The 18,699-nt window shown below is 41.3% G+C and overlaps 1 protein-coding gene across 5 annotated transcripts in view; it reads right to left on the bottom strand.

The window, feature by feature from the left end:
• Positions 1 to 3,571: 3,571 nt before the first annotated feature.
• TAPT1 (transmembrane anterior posterior transformation 1) overlaps positions 3,572 to 18,699 on the bottom strand; it is a 53,846-nt gene continuing 38,718 nt past the window's right edge. For all 5 annotated transcript variants that reach the window (XM_075752418.1, XM_075752416.1, XM_075752417.1 and 2 more), the window contains 4 exons: positions 18,375 to 18,443; positions 16,775 to 16,851; positions 12,151 to 12,311; positions 3,572 to 5,753 (listed from right to left, as the gene is read on the bottom strand). In XM_075752418.1, coding sequence (XP_075608533.1) covers positions 5,524 to 5,753; positions 12,151 to 12,311; positions 16,775 to 16,851; positions 18,375 to 18,443 — 537 coding nt within the window. In that variant the 3' untranslated portion in view covers positions 3,572 to 5,523. The remainder of the gene's footprint in view (positions 5,754 to 12,150; positions 12,312 to 16,774; positions 16,852 to 18,374; positions 18,444 to 18,699) is intronic.

Raw genomic sequence — 18,699 nt, 5'->3', positions numbered from 1 at the left:
AATAGCAATAAAAGAAATGACACACGTATCCAGACCAAAAGCTGAAACTTCCCTCGTGCAATTTACGCTTTTGAACATCAGATATACAAAGCAGGTAAATCAATTCCACAAAATTGCACAGATTCCATTAGCAGAACATCTACTGTAAAGAATCACTTATTAAATACGCACCGGGGCTTTGGTCCTTGCTTTTAAGAAATGAAGGTCTAGTCAAAAAACTAGCTAAAGAATTTACTTCTGCAAAATACAGTCACTAAATGGCGGAATAAGCACCACACACCGTTACCTCAGAGGGAGTGGAATTTACTCTCCCTCTCCGATGCCACAGTCATTTTAAGGACAACTCAGATTTTCAGACGAGCCTAATAGCTGCATTCTCTGCTACTGTATGAAGGACATTGTGTCAAATCAGTAGCTGGTGCCACGCGTCGATGCACGATTCACTTTCGTTACAGCTACGCCTTGCAGGACTCCGAAGGGCAGAAAGCGTTAACTGACCCGAAAACAAGGTCCCACAGCTTTGGGGTTAGATATGTATACATCTGATACTCCAAGAGCTGTCTCCAGAAGAGACTAGCTTAGCACGGCTCCTGCTGCCTTGGCTATAGAAAGAAGTTGGCTGACAGCTGTACTGCTGCCTTTAACAAGAATGTCAAGTTCAAACCAAATCAGCAGGAAAATTTTGGACTGGCAGTCAGTCCTGTCACCAGGATCACACTTGCTAGCATCAACTCAAATACCTTCCCGTTTTCATTTGGTGTACAGAGCCTAACTATGTACTGCCCGGTGCTGGATTTTAAGTTTCATTGCCACAACCCCCAGTAAATTAGAGGCATCACTTCCCACAATTCCCCAATTCCACTTCTCTCAAATACCAATTTTAAACTGTCAGCATCAAACAAGTGAATCCTGAGCTACCTTGACAATTTATTTTCAACAGGAACAGGGGACAGAAGCATCCATCAGGACTGGGCATCACAGGAACGTACTCCTCCTGACATTCAAAGTACTCAACATACACTGAAATTTCTTACTCCTTTTGTCCAGCAAACCAAGTACGGATGGGAAGGAGCAACACTGACGTCAAACCTGAGCCTTCCCTGAACACCAGAAATTGGTCTACTAAAAATATACTTACCTTGCAACATTGCTCTCATACCACTGATCTAAGATTAGTAAGCAATTTCTGATATAAAAACGTAGAAGTAGTAAATGCAATCTAACGTCTAGTACATGCAATGTGTTTGCCTATTCAATACAGGATTTATTTAGCAAAGTTTACAATTGAACTGCACCAAAGTCACCCTAAAAAACTTAGAACCCAAGGTAGTGCTGCTGCAACCCCCATCTCTGTACTCACAAAGAATCGACGCCTTTCCCTCTCCCTCCCTCCCCCCGGGTGCTCAACACTTCCTGCGGTTCGGCTGTAACACAGAACTGCCTCCAATCACGAGTGAAACCTCGGCTCTGTTTCACGGCATTACGCTCCTACAAAGTAGCAATGAATGGAAGAAATGAGAGCCTACGCAGCCTAAAAGAGTAGCTGCGAGTTGCAGGTGGGCAGTGTATTTACAATAAGGGCACATTTTAAAATAGTCTATTTCATTGCAAACATGATAACAGTGTTTTGGTCAAAATTGAGAAATATTTTAAAAACCTATTAGCATTTTGGATTTTTCTGTTATTAGAGCTGCGAGCTTACTAAAGAGTGTTCTTTGGTGTTAAATATTAATGACCCTTCTTACAACTCCTCTGTTGGCAGCATTTTTTCTAAATCACAGTATAACAGATACCAAAGTCCTAAAAAAGTCCAGCTAGGCTCTGGCTTAGTTGGCATGGCCGACGAAAGATACTGTTCTCCTAGAGAGGACACACAAAAATGACACAGTAGGTGTTTCTGACAGCCTAAGCTAAGTCTCCTACCACTATGTACAGAAGAACTTCCTTGAGATAAAGATGGTCCCATTGCACCGCTTTCAGTTTGTTCCAGCCCCCTTTGCAAGCTGCTTAGTCCTTACACAAAGTTATTTGCTTCATGGGAGTCAGCAAAATGAACATAGTCCAAATTTCTAAGAGCAATTACTCTGAAGTTGTAAGAGCAAACTTTGTTTAGTAATTGTGAAGAGCGTTTCTGAAGCCATGAGGACCCAAGACTGACACAGTTGGTACAACTCCTTGTTTACTCACAGTGCAGTGGCCCTGCTGGTAAGATGAAATGCCACAATGTTTCAGAGTCTCACAGGGTTTGATTACATTTGTGCTATAATTTAAGTTGCCTTCATCCTTGCTTGCCACCACCATTCAGAATCGTAGCCCAAAAGTTGAGCTGGTGTAGCAACCACAACTGGGCAAATACTGGCTTTAACAAGTGACCGTAAGAACTATGCTGACTTACCAAAACTGACTTCCAAATGAATATTTAGAATATAGAAAATTTTGCACTAAAAGCCCAAACAAGGCAAATTCGAAAAGTTTCAACAAACTCACTCTAAATTAAGCAGCAAGTAAATTAACAGTGTACTTGTGACTGTAAAACTACTCTGCTTGAGGGGAAATTCTGTTTGGCTGATGAACATCTGAAAGACTTCAAAAGATTAAGTAATCCTATGGAAAACATGGTTGTTCCTTAATGCTCCCATAATGAATAGTACTAATTATGAATATACACCGTACTCAGTGTGAGCTTTTGGAATTATTTTGGCACCTGTGACTTCAGTTGAAATATCACCGCTTGCATCAGAACTGGCTAGATTTTGGGCTTGGAGGGATTTATTAATTGAAGAACTCAATTTATTCACTGCTTAACCTCCAATAACCTTAACCAATAACCTCCTCTTATTTATTTCACTGTTAAGACAGCAGCTTTTCAAGAAAACAAAGAAATAAAGAATTGCATCTATAGATGATGGTCTTTTTTGTTTTGTTTTGTGGTTTGTTCACCCCCACACTCCAGCCACCTCTAGAGTTCTGAGAGAATCACCCAGGGTCAGAGATGAAGCGGTGATGTTTCATTAAAGATGCACTGTTGATATTCGAGGAATCCATATTGATCCCAAACAAGAACCTAAGGACAATTAGAGAGCTTGGAGAAAAAGAAAACAAGGAAATTTCATGCCCAGCCGGGCCCCTACCAGCCTTTCAGAGTGTTTAAGGGGAAGAGTTGCACTTGCAATGCCTCCGTTACTGTCACGGGCACAGTGAAGGATCTGCTGGAGCTTACACTGCAGTTACATTTGGCTTTGCTGTGCAGGTGTAACTAGTCCAATTGTAGTAACTGACTACAGAAATTACAACTCCCTTCAGACATATTTTTTCATTTACATGGGTTTTGCCTTTAAAAAACATAGTAGTAGTAGGCTGGCATCAATACCTTCTTCCTACAAGTGGGAATAACCAACTGCTACAGAAATAAATCAAACGTAAGGCTACTGATAGTCCAGTCCTTACGCACATTCGTGTCCCACATTTGCAAGAATCTTACTTTATGAAAGTTGGAATTTAATACAGTAAATACATTGCAAGTTCACCAACTCTGAATATGAAGAAAGAAATGTTGACGCTGTACTTTTCCTTTTTTAAACAAATATTACAAAATTGAATTTTATTGAGTTTCACACAAGATGCACTTATAAAATTGATACAGAATGTCATTCAACAGAAAAAAAATATGAAAGCAATTCCAAGCTTCCTTTAGCAACTGCTAAATAATTCAAAAATAAGATACAGCAAATTGACAGATAATCTGAATTTCAATGTGTGAACATCTCCAATTAGTATAAAATACATCAAAAATTAAAGAATTTCAGATTTTTCCCCAGCACAAGTCCTCTTCTTTTTACTGTTGTCCCTGAACCATAACCACAGATTTTGGCCGTGACTCCAGCTACTCTTGATGGCAGAGGAAAGGCTGAAAGACTGCAGCAAGAAGTTCCCACCAAAGCAGACCACACTAACCTGTACGGCAAAGCCATCTCATCACCAAGCCTGCTCAGATACCTGGTAACTCTTATCCAACTGTCTCCATTTGCTGTATTATTAGTCCCGCAAGTTTCAGGGATTAGCATATACATTAAACTTTCACATGTTCATAAACCAAATACACTTTGGCTTTCCCCACTCTGACAAATTATGAAATTAGCAAAGAGCAAATTTTGTCTTCATTTGTTCAGCACTGGAGTACTTATACAATACCTTCCCTTGGAAAGTGAAACTGGTGCTTACTTAAATATCCAAAAGGCATTTGAAATTAATGCTGTCTTCTAACAACAATATATGAAGAATTTATCATTACCTAAAGGGTCTCTTCTGAAACAAGTCCCCAGCCTAAGTTTTGAGCTCAAATTTATTCCATTCTTGGTCTGAGGATTCCCAACCAACTTTCACCAGTTCTTCCACAACTGCATCTCACACTAGAAATTAAGATGCACTGTAATGCTTAAATGTTCTTTACAGATCTAGTCCATCTACTTAAGTTTGGCTAAACCCAACCAATTAAAATGGCTAATTCCGATTTGATTGTCAGTATGAGCTTTTACAGGCATGTTCTCCGGCAAGTTAATACACACATGTCATTCTTATCAGAGTTAAACCCAAAATGCAGTGTAATATTCTTTTCTTACACACATACAGTTCTAACACAAACGTTGCTTGCTGCCAATTAACACTGCCTTTCCTCAACATATAGAAGTGCCCCTTTATTATTTTTTCCTACAGCAACAAAAACTCCTCGGCTTGTAAAACTAATTTTATAAATAATTTGCCTTGCAGGACACACAACACAAGAAATGATTATGCTTCATATTTGCCCAGTTAAGCAGAACCTTCATTACCGTGGTCTTTCCTTGGTGTTTAGTATTTAGATAAAATAGTATGCAGTAAGTCTTTCATTTAAAGGCAAAATTTTATTCTGATTACAAGATTTTCAAGATACATCTTGAAAAGATTTTTGTTGACAAGAATAACTATCTTGACTTACTGTTTTATGTACCAATGCTTTATGCGTTTGTTGATACAAGCACAAGTTTTGAATTCTGCTTGAAGATGTTTAATAAAACAGGTAACTGGAAAGGCAAGCTTCCGGTCAAGTTGTCATACATTTCCAGGAATATCCTTACACTGGAGGAACCTTCATGAAAAGTAGTATGTTCTGGAAGCATGGTTTCACAACGCAGAACAGGATAATGTTTTTTTTTTTTCCAGTCTATTTTCCAGAAAAGTCATACTGCAGCTCTGCCACCAGGCTAGAGACTCATGATCCACCACATTTTCCAAGAGGCAAGTTAAAGATCACTTACTTGACCTGACCAGATACCAAGCCAAGTTACTTGTAGAAAGAAATTAATATTTTTTGCCATTAATAATTTAAGTTTTTAAATAAATATTTATGTGCCTTTTTTGGCAATTGTCCATTCTGGTAGCATCTGCTGTCCCAACAGCTCAGTATCCTTAGCACATTGATTTAAAAAAAAAAAAAACAAAAAAAAAAACCAAAAAAACAAAACAAACAACAAAACCCCCAAAATCTTAGTCAATTCTGTTTCCACAAATAGTAAACCTGTCTATCTCCAACAAGTCTTTCTTTGAAGACCTATGTTTTAATTCTGAACTGTCTTGGCTTATATCTTTTTCTTCTCCATCAGGAGTTGTCAGAAATTGATCAGAATTGCTTGTTACAAGTAAAGACGGCGTATTCTCCTTCTGATGCACAGGCTGACTGGTAACTGATGTAGATCCATTTTCATCTGTGGAAATTCCTGTTGGAACAGTAAACAATTACAAAAATAATAATGAATTTAACACAGTCATACAGATGCATCTCTGACATCCAGATTCACCCAAAGCTGTCCTGAAAAAGCGTATTCATCAAGTCAGCAGCAGCAACAGAAGAATGCTTTGTGGAAGCCACTACTCCTTCTTAGTTTTACCGTAACAGATTTCCTCTTCTAATTTGGTAGAGGGATAGAAAACGAATTCTACAGAAGTTCAGATGAGAAGAGGATAAGCAGCAGATGTTAGGGCATACACTGCATTCTTCTGGTTTACATACTCAATTTTGTTGGCTTAGGCAAAAAGATTTTGGACAGTTGTCATGTGAATCACACAAATATTTTCTACTGAAATGAAGAAAAGGCATCTCTGTAGCAGGAACTAGATGTGCCTAATCCTCTACACATGTACAATAAACCTGGCTTCTCTAGGGATAGCTAATAAATGATTCATGCACTGCTACACAGTTAATAGTACTGGCTCCTAAAGCAGTTCTATTAAAGGTGTCTATTTTTATTCCTGCCTCTTACTTCAGTGGAACTGAACACTGGCTCCATTAACCTAAGATATTTCTAAGTAATATTCATGTATTGTTTCCACAATTTGTTAAACTTTTAAAGAATTAAAATGCACAAGCAAATGACAAGGAAATTATTTTTTCTTATTTACTACCTCCTCATAAAGACTGAGCTATAGTTTCTAAAGGAATCTGAAAAAAATCTGATGTGGACAGTACTGCAGACAAGCCCAAAGGAACATCATTTGTCAGAAAGGCAGCACTATCCAAAAACTTTTGTATCTCATCTCTTCACAGTATACTATCTACTACTTGAAGGTACATGGATTACCATCTTATGCACGTCAAAGGTACTAAACTTGCATCGAGAAAGGAGACAAGAATGGTAATTGTAGAACTTTGTTACAAAGGTAAGTATTTTCTAACCCAGCAGCTTCCAGAGAAAGCTGGTCAGCTGCTAAATGATTACCAGTAATTAGAACTTCCATCCCTTAAGAGCAAGTATGAAAATTTCTCCTTCAAAATTTTAAACTGTTTCTGGATAAGGTGGAAACTCTTAGGAAAATAAATTGACTTACATTATAAACTGATAGAAAGTAGACCAGATTAATACCCTCACCCTCATTCTAGTAAGAGATGGGTTGAGAAACTGTATTTAAAAAAAAAAAAATAAGTGGGGCACAGGGATTAACTAATTGCAGAGCCCAGCAGTAATAATGCAGGCACACAGAAACTGGAACGGTAAAAGTAAAATCATTCTTTCACATAACTGAAGTTTCTAGTAAATAAAGAGCTGTTAAAAGGTATAGAAAACCCTGAAAAACTGTTAAAAACTTGTGTTGGTTTTGCGTGGCAAGGTTTTGGTAGCGGGGGGGCTACAGGGGTGGCTTCTGTGAGAAGCTGCTAGAAGCTTCCCCTGTGTCTGATAGAGCCAATGCCAGCCGGCTCCAAGACGGACCCGCCGCTGGCCAAGGCCAAGCCAATCAGCGCCTCTGTGATAACATATTTAAGAAAGACAAAAACAGTTAGAGAGTGCTTTTGCAGCCAGAGAGAGGAGTGAGAAGATGTAAGAACATCTGCAGACACCAAGGTCAGTGAAGAAGGAGGGGCAGGAGGTGCTCCAGGCGCCGGAGCAAGATTCCCCTGCAGCCCGTGGTGAAGACCATGGTGAAGCAGGCTGTCCCCCTGCAGCCCATGGAGGGAGGATGAGGGGGTGTAGCGATTCCACCTGCAGCCCGTGGAGGACCCCACGCCGGAGCAGGTGGAGACACCTGAAGGAGGCTGTGGCCCCGTGGGAAGCCCATGCTGGAGCAAGCTCCTGGCAGGACCTGTGGATCCGTGGAGAGAGGAGCCCACGCCAGAGCAGGTTTGCTGACAGGACTTGTGACCCCGTGGGGGACCCACGCTGGAGCAGTCTGCTCCTGAAGGTCTGCACCCCGTGGAGGAGACTCACGTTGGAGAAGGCCGTGAAGGACTGTCTCCCGTGAGAGGGACCCCACGCTGGAGCGGGGGAACAATGAGTCCTTCCCCTGAGGATGAAGAAGTGGCAGAAACACCGCGTGATGAACTGACCATAACCCCCACTCCCCGTCCCCCTGTGCCGCTGGGGGGGGCGGAGGTTGAAGCCGGGAGTGAAGTTGGGCCCGGGAAGATGGGAGGGGTGGGGGGAGGTGTTTTTAAGATTTGGTTTTATTTCTCATTCCTCTACTCTGTTTTGCTTAGTAATAAATAAGATGAATTCCCTCTCTAAGTTCGGTCTGTTTTGCTCATGATGATAATTAGAGAATGATCTCTCCCTGTCCTTATCTCGACCCGTAAGTTTTCTTTCATTGTACCTTTTCTCCCCTGTCTAATGAATCAGGGGAGTGATAGAGCGGCTCTGGTGGGCACCTGGCCTTCAGCCAGGGTCAACCCACCACAAAACTGAACTTTTTTCATCACTGATGGAAGTTAAGAATACTCTAAATAACATCAAGAAAAGCTTTTTCATAGCTACTTTTCAATCAAAATCTTGCCATTTGAGGAAATAAGCATCTCTCCTGACTGACCTAGTAAAATTGCTGCTGCTTCAGCTAAAAATAGTCTTCAGGATTTATTTACTCTAAGTTTAAGAGTCAATCTAAGTAAGTATGACTTACTAAGTCTCACATCCAAGAGTAGTACTAGGATGTTTAATTAAAACATTATCATTTTAACAGTCATCTAATGAAATGCAAAAGACATTCAGACCAATTCACATTACATTCTTTCATGATGAAACTAAAGCAACTCTATGAATTTAAGCTATTTAAAAATAAACGTATGCACCAAGTTTCTGCACAATGTGATTTGACACAGGTGAGATACAGAGATTTAGGACTGAAACTACTAGTGCTGGCGAGACACTATGACAGCTAATAAGCACCTTACATTTCAAGCTGTTCAAGTCTTTGGCAAGCAGTAGAGCAAACACAATAAAAGCCTCACTGTTAAGTTCTCTAGGGCTCTCATTGAGCTCTTCACAAAGGAAGACATACAATCCAAATCAGTTGACTGGAACAATGAAGGTTTCTGTTTCCTTCTATAACGTGTCACAGGAATATAATAATGCCCCATTCCAATTATGTATTAACTGCTAACACTGAGGAGAAAATCATACTTCACAGACTCGAAATGAAGAAAGTAGAGACCAGCTGAAATTCCTATTTGAATCTCACAAAGCTTATCATAGAATCGTAGAATGGTTAGGGTTGGAAGGGACCTCAAAGATCATCTAGTTCCAACCCCCCTGCCGCAGGCAGGGACACCCTCCACTAGACCACGTTGCCCAAAAAGCCTCATCCAACCTGGTCTTAAACACTTCCAGGGATGGGGCCTCCACAACCTCTCTGGGCAACCTGTTCCAGTGCCTCACCACTCTAACAGTAAAGAATTTCTTTCTAACATGTAATCTAAATCGACCCTCCTTCAGCTTAAACCCATTACCCCTTGTCCTGTCACTACACTCCCTGATAAACAGCCCCTCACCAGCTTTCCTGTAGGCCCCCTTCAGGTACTGGTAAGCCACAATCAGATCTCCCCAGAGCCTTCTTTTCTCCAGGCTGAACAGCCCCAACTCTCTCAACCTGTCCTCATAGGAGAGGTGCTCCAGCCCTCCAATCAGCTTCGTGGCCCTCCTCTGGACTTGCTCCAACAGTTCCATGTCTCTCCTGTACTGGGGCTCCCAGAGCTGGACGCAGTACTCCAGGTGGGGTCTCATCAGAGCGGAGCAGAGGGGCAGGATCACCTCCCTCGACCTGCTGGGCACGCCTCTTTTGATGCAGCCCAGGACACGGTTGGCTTTCTGGGCTGCAAGCGCACACTGCCAGCTCATGTTGAGCTTCTCATCAACCAATACCCCCAAGTCCTTCTCCTCAGGGCTGCTTTCAATCCATTCCTTGCCCAGCCTATAGTCGTGCTTGGGTTTGCGCCGACCCATGTGCAGGACCTTGCACTTGGCTTTGTTGAACTTCATGAGGTTTGCATGGGCCCACCTCTCCAGCCTGTCAAGGTCCCTCTGGATGGCATCCCTTCCCTCCAGTGTGTCAATCACACCACACAGCTTGGTGCCGTCGGCAAACTTGCTGAGGGTGCACTCGATCCCACTGTCCATGTCGTCAACAAAGATGTTGAAGAGTGCTGGTCCCAGTACTGACGCCTGGGGAACACCACTCGTCACCGTTCTCCACTTGGACATTGAGCCATTGACCACAACTCTTTGAGTGTGACCATTCAGCCAATTCCTTATCCACCGAGTGGTCCATCCATCGAATCCATGTCTCTCCAATTTAGAGACAAGGATGTCCTGCGGACAGTGTCAAATGCCTTGCGCAAGTCCAGGTAGATGATGTCAGTTGCCCTTCCCTTATCCACAGACGCTGCAACCCCATCGTAGAAGGTCACCAAGTTTGTCAGGCACGATTTGCCCCTAGTGAAGCCGTGTTGGCTGTCACCAATCACCTCCTTGTTGTCCGTGTGCCTGAGCATAGTCTCCAGGAGGGCCTGCTCCATAATCTTGCCAGGCACGGAGGTGAGACTGACTGGCCTCTAGTTCCCTGGGTCTTCCTTTTTACCCTTCTTAAAAATGGGGGTTACGTTTCCCCTCTTCCAGTCGGCAGGAACTTCACCAGACTGCCAGGACTTCTCAAATATGATGGCGAGTGGCCTGGCCACTTCATCCGCCAGTTCCCTCAAGACCCGCGGATGCAACTCATCAGGTCCCATGGACTTGTGCACCTACAGGTTCGTTAGATATTCTCGAACCTGATCTTCGCCTACAGTGGGCGGTTCTGCATTCTCCCAGTCCCTGCCTTTGCCTTCTGTGACCTGGGCAGTGTGGCTCAAGGATTTGCCAGTGAAGACTGAGGCAAAGAAGTCATTGAGCACCTCAGCCTCCTCCATATCCCAGGTAACCAGTTCACCCATTTCACTCCGGAGGGGACCCACATTCTCCCTCGTCCTCCTCTTATCACTGACATACCTATAGAAGCTTTTCTTCTTGTCCTTGACATCCCTGACCAGACTAATTTCTATCAGGGCTTTCGCTTTCCTAACCTGATCCCTGGCTGCTCAGACAGTTTCTCTGTATTCTTCCCAGGCTACCTGTCCTTCCACCCTCTGTAGGCTTCCTTTTTTTGTTTGACTTTTCCCAGGAGCTCCTTGTTCATCCACAGGGGCCTCTTGGTGATTTGCTTGACTTCCTCTTTGTTGGGATGCATCACTCCTGAGCTTGGAGGAGGTGACCCTTGAATATTAGCCAGCTGTCTTGAGCCCCTCTTCCTTCCAGGGCTTTGTCCCATGGTATTCTACCAAGCAGATCCCTGAAGAGGCCAAAGTCTGCTCAGCTGAAGTCCAGGGTAGTGAGCTTGCTGAGTGCTCTCCTTGCTGCCCTGAGGATCCTGAATTCCAGCATTTCGTGGTCACTGCAGCCAAGGCTACCCTTGAGCTTCACGTCCCCTACCAGGCCCTCCTTATTGGTGAGAATAAGGTCCAGCATTGCACCTCTCCTTGTGGGCTCCTCTATCACTTGGAGGAGGAAGTTATGATCAACACACTCCAGGAACTTCCTGGATTGCTTAGACTCAGCTGCGCTGTCTCTCCAGCAGATGTCAGGATGGTTGAAGTCCCCCATAAGGACCAGGGCTTGTGAGCATGAGGCTGCTCCTATCTGCCTATAGAGGGCTTCATCTGCTCGGTCTCCCTGGTCAGGCGGCCTGTAGCAGACCCCTGCTATGATGTCCCCTGCCCCAGCCCTCCCTTTAATCCTGACCCATAGGCTCTCGGTGGGCTCCTCCTCCATCCCCAGGTGGAGCTCCATGCGCTCCAGCTGGTCGTTGACATAGAGGGCAACATGAATGTGTTTATGGCAACTACAAGCAATTATACCTGTTGTGTGCCATGTTTTACATTAATCTCCATAAGAAATGCATACATTGCTTCCTTCTTAAACTTCAGCACTGCCTGACACGATGTGTAAATATTTACTTAGTTGTGCAGTGACATGGCAGAGGGGGTTGGACTAGACAATCTATAAAGGTCCCTTCCAACCCAAACCATTCCATGATCGTGATTTTCATGCAAAACTGTGCTACTGTTCTGATGTTTCTATCACCTCCGCACATCAGGGTGGGATCTTATCAGAGATGAGTATTTCTAACGAAAAGGAGATGCATGAACTAAAAGCAATAAATTCTATTACATTTACAGACTGGTGCTCACAGCTGTGATATGGTACAATTAAGGTCCAGCGACAGGGTTACTGTGCAGCAATATCATACATCTGGTTAATCAATTTAGTTTGAAAGCAATTTTTGTTACAGTTGAAAACAAAACAAGACAGTTAGCCTTACCTTGGTTAGATTTAAACATGCTTTGCTGTTTGCCAGCCGGCTTCCCTGGAGTGGCAGTCAGAACAGGATTGAATAATTTCTCCTCCATTTTTGCCTCCTTTACATACTGACATGATTTCCCCAGCAATACAATACTGTTAAGGACTTTTAGAGATATTAACCTGAAAAAAAAAAAAAAAAAAAGGATTTGTTTACTTATTTGCATTAGCATATTAAAATAATTGCATATTATTCATACTGAAATTATTCATATTAAAATAATTGCGTATGGTTACTGCTGTCTTAGAAGGATTAGCTAACAAATTAAATCCCTTCAATAGCAAGATCAAAAGGTAATTTCCTTTTCCTAAGAATTTGTTTCAGATTCAATGCTTTTTTTTTTCTTTTTTGTTTTTTTCAGAAGGCATCTAGAGAAAAACATTGTTTTATCATAGGTTAACAAAAGGACTACAAGGACAGTTAAGCAGCCATTTAATACCTCAAATATTTAAACACAGAACTAAAAAGGGCCTTCAACAGTGCAAGTCCAAATTAAATGCAGTACTGTACTGTTAAAACTTCAGCGTGCCCAGCCAAGGACCACTAGTGGACTTCGAACCACAAGAAAGTGAGTATCCAGCTTTCACAAATTACGGGCTAATCATAAAAAGTCCCTCTTCACATCAGAAAAGACAGTCCATAAAACTCAATGAATCCAAAGAGGCAGCACGGCATTACCATCATAGCACAGTCCAGTTGATGGAAAATTCCTTTTCTATTATCACTAATTTGCAGCACAAAAGTCAGTCAGTCATTGAAGTCCTTTTTATACCTGTCTTCTCATTTGAAGGACAGGAAGGTCTCATCTACCATCAAGTGCTTTTAGATTTACAAGTCAAACGAGCTTTGTAAAACCTAAGTTCCATTACTAGTATTACACGACATGCAGACCAACATGGAGATCAGTGACGAGTGGTGTTCCTCAGGGGTCGGTACTGGGACCGGCACTGTTTTAACATCTTTGTCGGCGACATGGACAGTGGGAACAAGTGCACCCTCAGCAAGTCTGCTAACGACACCAAGCTGTGTGGTATGGCTGACACGCTGGAGGGAAGGGATACCATCCAGAGGGACCTTGACAGGCTGGAGAGGTGGGCCCATGTGAACCGCATGAAGTTCAACAAGGCCAAGTGCAAGGTCATGTACATGGGCCAGGGCAATCCCAAGCACAACTACAGGCTGGGCAGAGAATGGATTGAGAGCAGCCCTGAGGAGAACTTGGGGGTGTTGGACAAGAAGCTCAACACGAGCTGGCAGCATGCGCTTGCAGCCCAGAAAGCCAACCGTATCCTGGGCTGCATCAAAAGAAACATGGCCAGCAGGTCAATGGAGGTGATTCTGTCCCTGTACTCTGCTCTTGTGAGACACACACCTGGACTACTGAGTCCAGCTTTGGGGTCACAGAATCACAGAATGGTTTGGGTTGGAAGAGACCTCAAAGATCATCTAGTTCCAACCCCCCTGCTATGGGTCCCCAGTAAAAGAGAGACATGGAACTGTTGGAGCAAGTCCAGAGGAGGGCCACAAAGACCTCATCAGATGGTCTTCCTATGAAGACAGGCTATGAAGAGAGTTGGGGTTGTTCAGCCTGGAGAAGAGAAGGCTCCAGGGAGACCTTAATAGCAGCCTTCCAGTACCTAAAGGGGGCCTACGAGAAAGCTGGAAAGGGACTGTTTACAAGGGCATGGTGCGATAGGACAAGGGGGAATGGCCTTAAGCTGAAGAAGAGGACATTTAGATGAGATATTAGGAAGAAATTCTTCACTGTGATGGTGGTGAGGCACTGGAACAGGTTGCCCAGAGAGGTTGTGGATGCTCCCTCCCTGGAAGTGTTCAAGGCCAGGTTAGATGGGGCTTTGGGCAACCTGGTGTAGTGGAGGGTATCCCTGCTCATGGCAGGGGGGTTGGAACTAGATGATCTTCGAGATCCCTTTCAGCTCAAACCATTCTATGACTCTATGTCCACTCCAGAGGTGAAAGCAGAGGTGAAGGCTCAGTACAGAGCAAGGAAATAGCAATAATTCTCTGAAGGATGAATATAAATATTCTTCATGCAAATCAACCTATGTAACAAAAGTGAACCAAATGCAGACTCTAAATTCATTTTCCACTATCTGAAAATCTGTTTATGATGTACATTACTAACAGACTAAAAAGAAGACTTGAAGTAGTGGACATTCACAGATGAAAAATCCATGGAGTGGGTCTAACTTGCTGAATTGTTAAGTGAGCCAAGCACACTTCAGCAGCAGCTTCACCATCTCTCATTGCATTAATGTAATCAGAACTTGTCAAACAGAAAAACAAAGTACACCGCACTTTTAAGGGAATTTTATGCAATACGTGTACTTGTAGTAGAAATTTATAGACATGGCAGAATGAGCAGAGCAGACCACTTTCAGTACTCAGAAGAAACTGACATTCTAGTATCCAAGCAACTGCAAAGACGACACCATTTTATACAAGTTGAAAGCCATGATTCTCTACAATTTTATTAGGTTATTGGGACAGATTTTGTTTCTGAGAGTTGAGAAGCTATCCTCCATTTTTAGTAAGTTTTAGAGAGTTTTTTTCTTACACTTTCTATGTAACATGCTTTTATTCTGAGAGATGTTTACAGCATGATTTAACTCTGATTTAATGAGATTAGAAGTTGAAAAGGCCATAAATCAACACTTTACTGTATCAGTTCCAGCTTCTCATGGAAAATTATGCAAGAGTTTCTAGCAATTCTTCTTTATTCTTTTCTGCCAGTCCACCCACTAACAACAATGTAAGTTTTCAGTTGTTCAAACTCCTAGAAGAAAACTCAGATCTCATATGCTGGGCAAGATTTCAATAGTATTAACAGTTGTTAAGTATCAATAAAAAACAATGTACTGTACATCATGGTCTCAATCCTTTGCTCAGTTAACTGTTTCAGATTTTATCACATTTCTTCTCATCTATCTATGCTACACTAATCAGATGAAAAGCTGAAATTTATGTTCAGAACACAAATTACTTGAAAAATACAAGAGATGAGTTAGCTCCAAAACTGAGATCATGGCATATGTAAAAATCTGTTCTAACTTTTCAGTAAGGACAAAATAAATCAAAAGGTATTTACTCTTGTGACCTATGCCTTCAAAAAGCAGCATTGTTTATCACATTACTTCCTCTTGCCCTTCACCCTCCAAGCCACAGAGACAGGGAAAAATCCAGGAGTGGAATGACAGATGTAAAGATATATTGGGAAAAAGGAAAAACCACTGAGCAGAATGAAGGTGCTGAGCTTGGTATACTACAGCTTGAATGCGATGATCGGGGCTAGTGCTTTCAGTTATATAGAGCTGGCTTTTGGGAGAACATAGGCACAGCATGTGGTATGCTGGGAAAGCAATCAAAGCATGGTGCAGAGGAACAGAGCTAACATTTTAACATTTGGTCTACGTGCAACATCTCAAATTCCTAGTTATCTGACACTAAAGTGATGTATGGCTACACTGATACAAACCAGACACATCAGATCAAGTTCTACTTTTTTTGCAGACCAAAGTCACATTAGAGATAAGAGTCTACCTATTCATAAAAAATGTGGAGTAATCTCCTTTTTTTCATAAGGTATTGTAAAACAGCAACCTCCTCTCTTCCAGTGTACCTGCTGAACCACTGCCCCAGACCTAGATGTCTTTTACCTTCCAAGTCTTGCTGCCTTCAGTCACAAACATAACTTGGTAGGGCACTAGAAGAGATATTCGCACCATACCACAGACAGGTTCTCTGTGCTGCAGCAATTTGAATCACTTCATTCTTTATGATCAGTTTTAGGAGGACTCCACTATCAATCAGTACTGAGAGACAACAAACACTGACACAATTCAGTATGCAGCTTTCCCAGAAACTGGTCATGCCCATATAGCAAGTGACTCAAGACAGGGAAACTAGACTTGACTTAAAATACAACTAAACGCATCTCAGAAGTACGTATTGACTGGTGAGAAATTAAGGAAGACACAAGTATAAACTGACTTGGCAATGAAGGGATACTTGCCAATCATTGGTTTTGGAAAACAAATTGCTATAGGACATTATATTCCTTAAGTAAGATTACTTACCAACCCCACCCTTCCCAGAAAGGTGAGCTTTGTATTTTCTCATATAGCAGTTTCCTAACACAAAGAAAACTTGCATTTAACTACCAGAGAGTAGAATTCATCATCTGCTCAGAGCATTTAAACTGCTTATTTTTGTTGGCATATTGAATCTTTAGTTCTTTTCACAGAAAGTTTCATTCCTTAGAATTCAAATTCCCCTTTTATGCACAAGTATGGCGCTTGTCTGTCAAATTCTTTCAATCATTTTTCCATTAGTTATTTTCATGACTGAAGGTACTTACTGAGGGCTATAATGCCCCAATGCAGTTATAGTACTTAGGGACCAATCTGCACTCTCAATTTCAGTTCACGAGCTTAAGTGTTTTACATTTATGTTCTACTGAACATAAACTCTGTTTACACTTACACCGAGAAGCATCAACAGGAGCTTTTTTCACATATCTGATCAAATAATGGTAAATACTTTTCAATTGTGTGCATTTACTTACCCACAGTAGAACAGCACAACACAAACATAAGCTAAGACTCCTTGTACTTTTATTGAGCTTGTTACGACTCTGATGAGCTATTTTAAGGATAAAAGTTAAACAGTTAAAACACATAGCACACAATTATTAATAGAATCTTTTAACAGACATTTCTTATTTGGTAAATTCAAAACAGAAGTACAAACATTAATTTATTTGAATGTTCCCCTTGATAGTGCTAACTATGCAAGATTTTGGTTTGAATAATTTGTATATACTAGCACCTAGTTGCAACTTTGCCAAAACTACAGTCTGATAATGTTTCCTTCACCACTGACTTCTGAGGAAAACAAGTAAAAAACACCTCCTCAAAAGTGAGGGGCTGAAAGCTGAGTTAACAATTTTTGAGGAAAATGTCAAAAGATGCTGATGCAGTGAAACAGAATTAGCATTTCACACTATGCCAACATTTTGAATACAAAATTGCTTTGTGGAGTAGGCATATGAATCCCAAATTTCAGTAACAAATGATCCTGAAATCTCAGGTTTACTTCAGTATTTCATAGTTAGGGTTCCAAGTTAGCAAAGCACTTCAGTTTGTTTTAAACTTATTAGTATCTAGGATATCCTAATCAGAACATAATTAACTTGAAAAAAAAAAGCACTTCAATCAACTTCTCGCTGGATGTACTTAGTTATACAAGAAATCATGATTATGATCACAGTTATTTTGGAGTTTTGGTTGGTTGGTTGGGTATTGGGGTTTTTTTAGGGGTGGGGTGTGCATGTGTTTAAATCCTGCATAAAAACCAAGCAAAGCCTGTCAGTAGTAGTTTTTCCCCCATCTCCATTCGAGAACATTACATTTAAAAGTTAATTTACCTTGATATTCTTTCAGGAAAATTACAAATTAGCATCTTTTCTGGCAAAGCAAGGACACATTCCCAGTATGATAACTATTGCTTGTCTACATGTGTGTATGGGGAAAGTCAGAGCAGCTACTTCTAGAAAACATTCTGCAATAGTTAATTCAGAACAGACAGCATGTGGACCCAATTCCAATAATGAAGTGATTCATTTTATAGCAGCATGTCCATGTAATAGGGTCAATTATTTCAGAATCAAGTATTCTACAACAGGTCAGAAGCTCAGTGCCCCATATAAAAGAAGACTCAGTCATTAAGCATACCATTACAGTGACAACCACAAGGACTCCTAGAAAATCTAAAAAAACTCTAGTACACTACTGCTAACCTTCTGGCAATCCGCTGCTTTGACTATTCCAAATGAATGAACAGGATAATTGCCAAAAGGAATAAATGTTTAATAAGCACAGATGTAGTTTAATTCCACTGCAACAATTCAAGTACTTATAAATTCTATAAAATTAATATATATTCAATTTTCTATGAAAGGCTGATAAACAGTAATCCATTCGCGAAGTCATAACTAGTATGTGATAGAGGTTACACTGAATGCTAACTCAACCTTGCAGCATCATTTTAGTTACTTAAGGTGATCATTTCATCCTCAAAACATCAAAACGAGCTAGCTATTTCACAGGCATATATTCTCCAAGTGAGATCTTATTGATGGAAAACTGATAGGAAAGACATCTTACTAAAACAGCCAGTGGAAGAGGAATGAAACCCATTCTTCTGGAAACTGAATCACTATAATCTGTATATGCCTAGGAAAAAAAAGAGGAAGAATAATGAACTATTTATTTAAAGGAATGAGCTTATTTTAGCTTGGCACACCCTCTCTAGATAAGAATCAATCTCTGCTAACAAACACTATACTGGTATAAAGTGTACCTACTCACCTTTTGAAATTCAAATGCAGATAGCTGTACTCTCAAAAATTTAATACTACCATGACCAGTAAGATTAGCTTCAGAGCTCTAAATCAAGAGCAACTGGAGTATAATACAAATCTCTAAATCG

This window comes from Balearica regulorum, chromosome 4 (genome assembly GCF_011004875.1).
Source record: "Balearica regulorum gibbericeps isolate bBalReg1 chromosome 4, bBalReg1.pri, whole genome shotgun sequence".
In the NCBI taxonomy this organism is placed as follows: domain Eukaryota; kingdom Metazoa; phylum Chordata; class Aves; order Gruiformes; family Gruidae; genus Balearica; species Balearica regulorum.
Note: the sequence above shows the minus strand (reverse complement) of the source record. Positions and strands in the feature narration are given on the sequence as shown.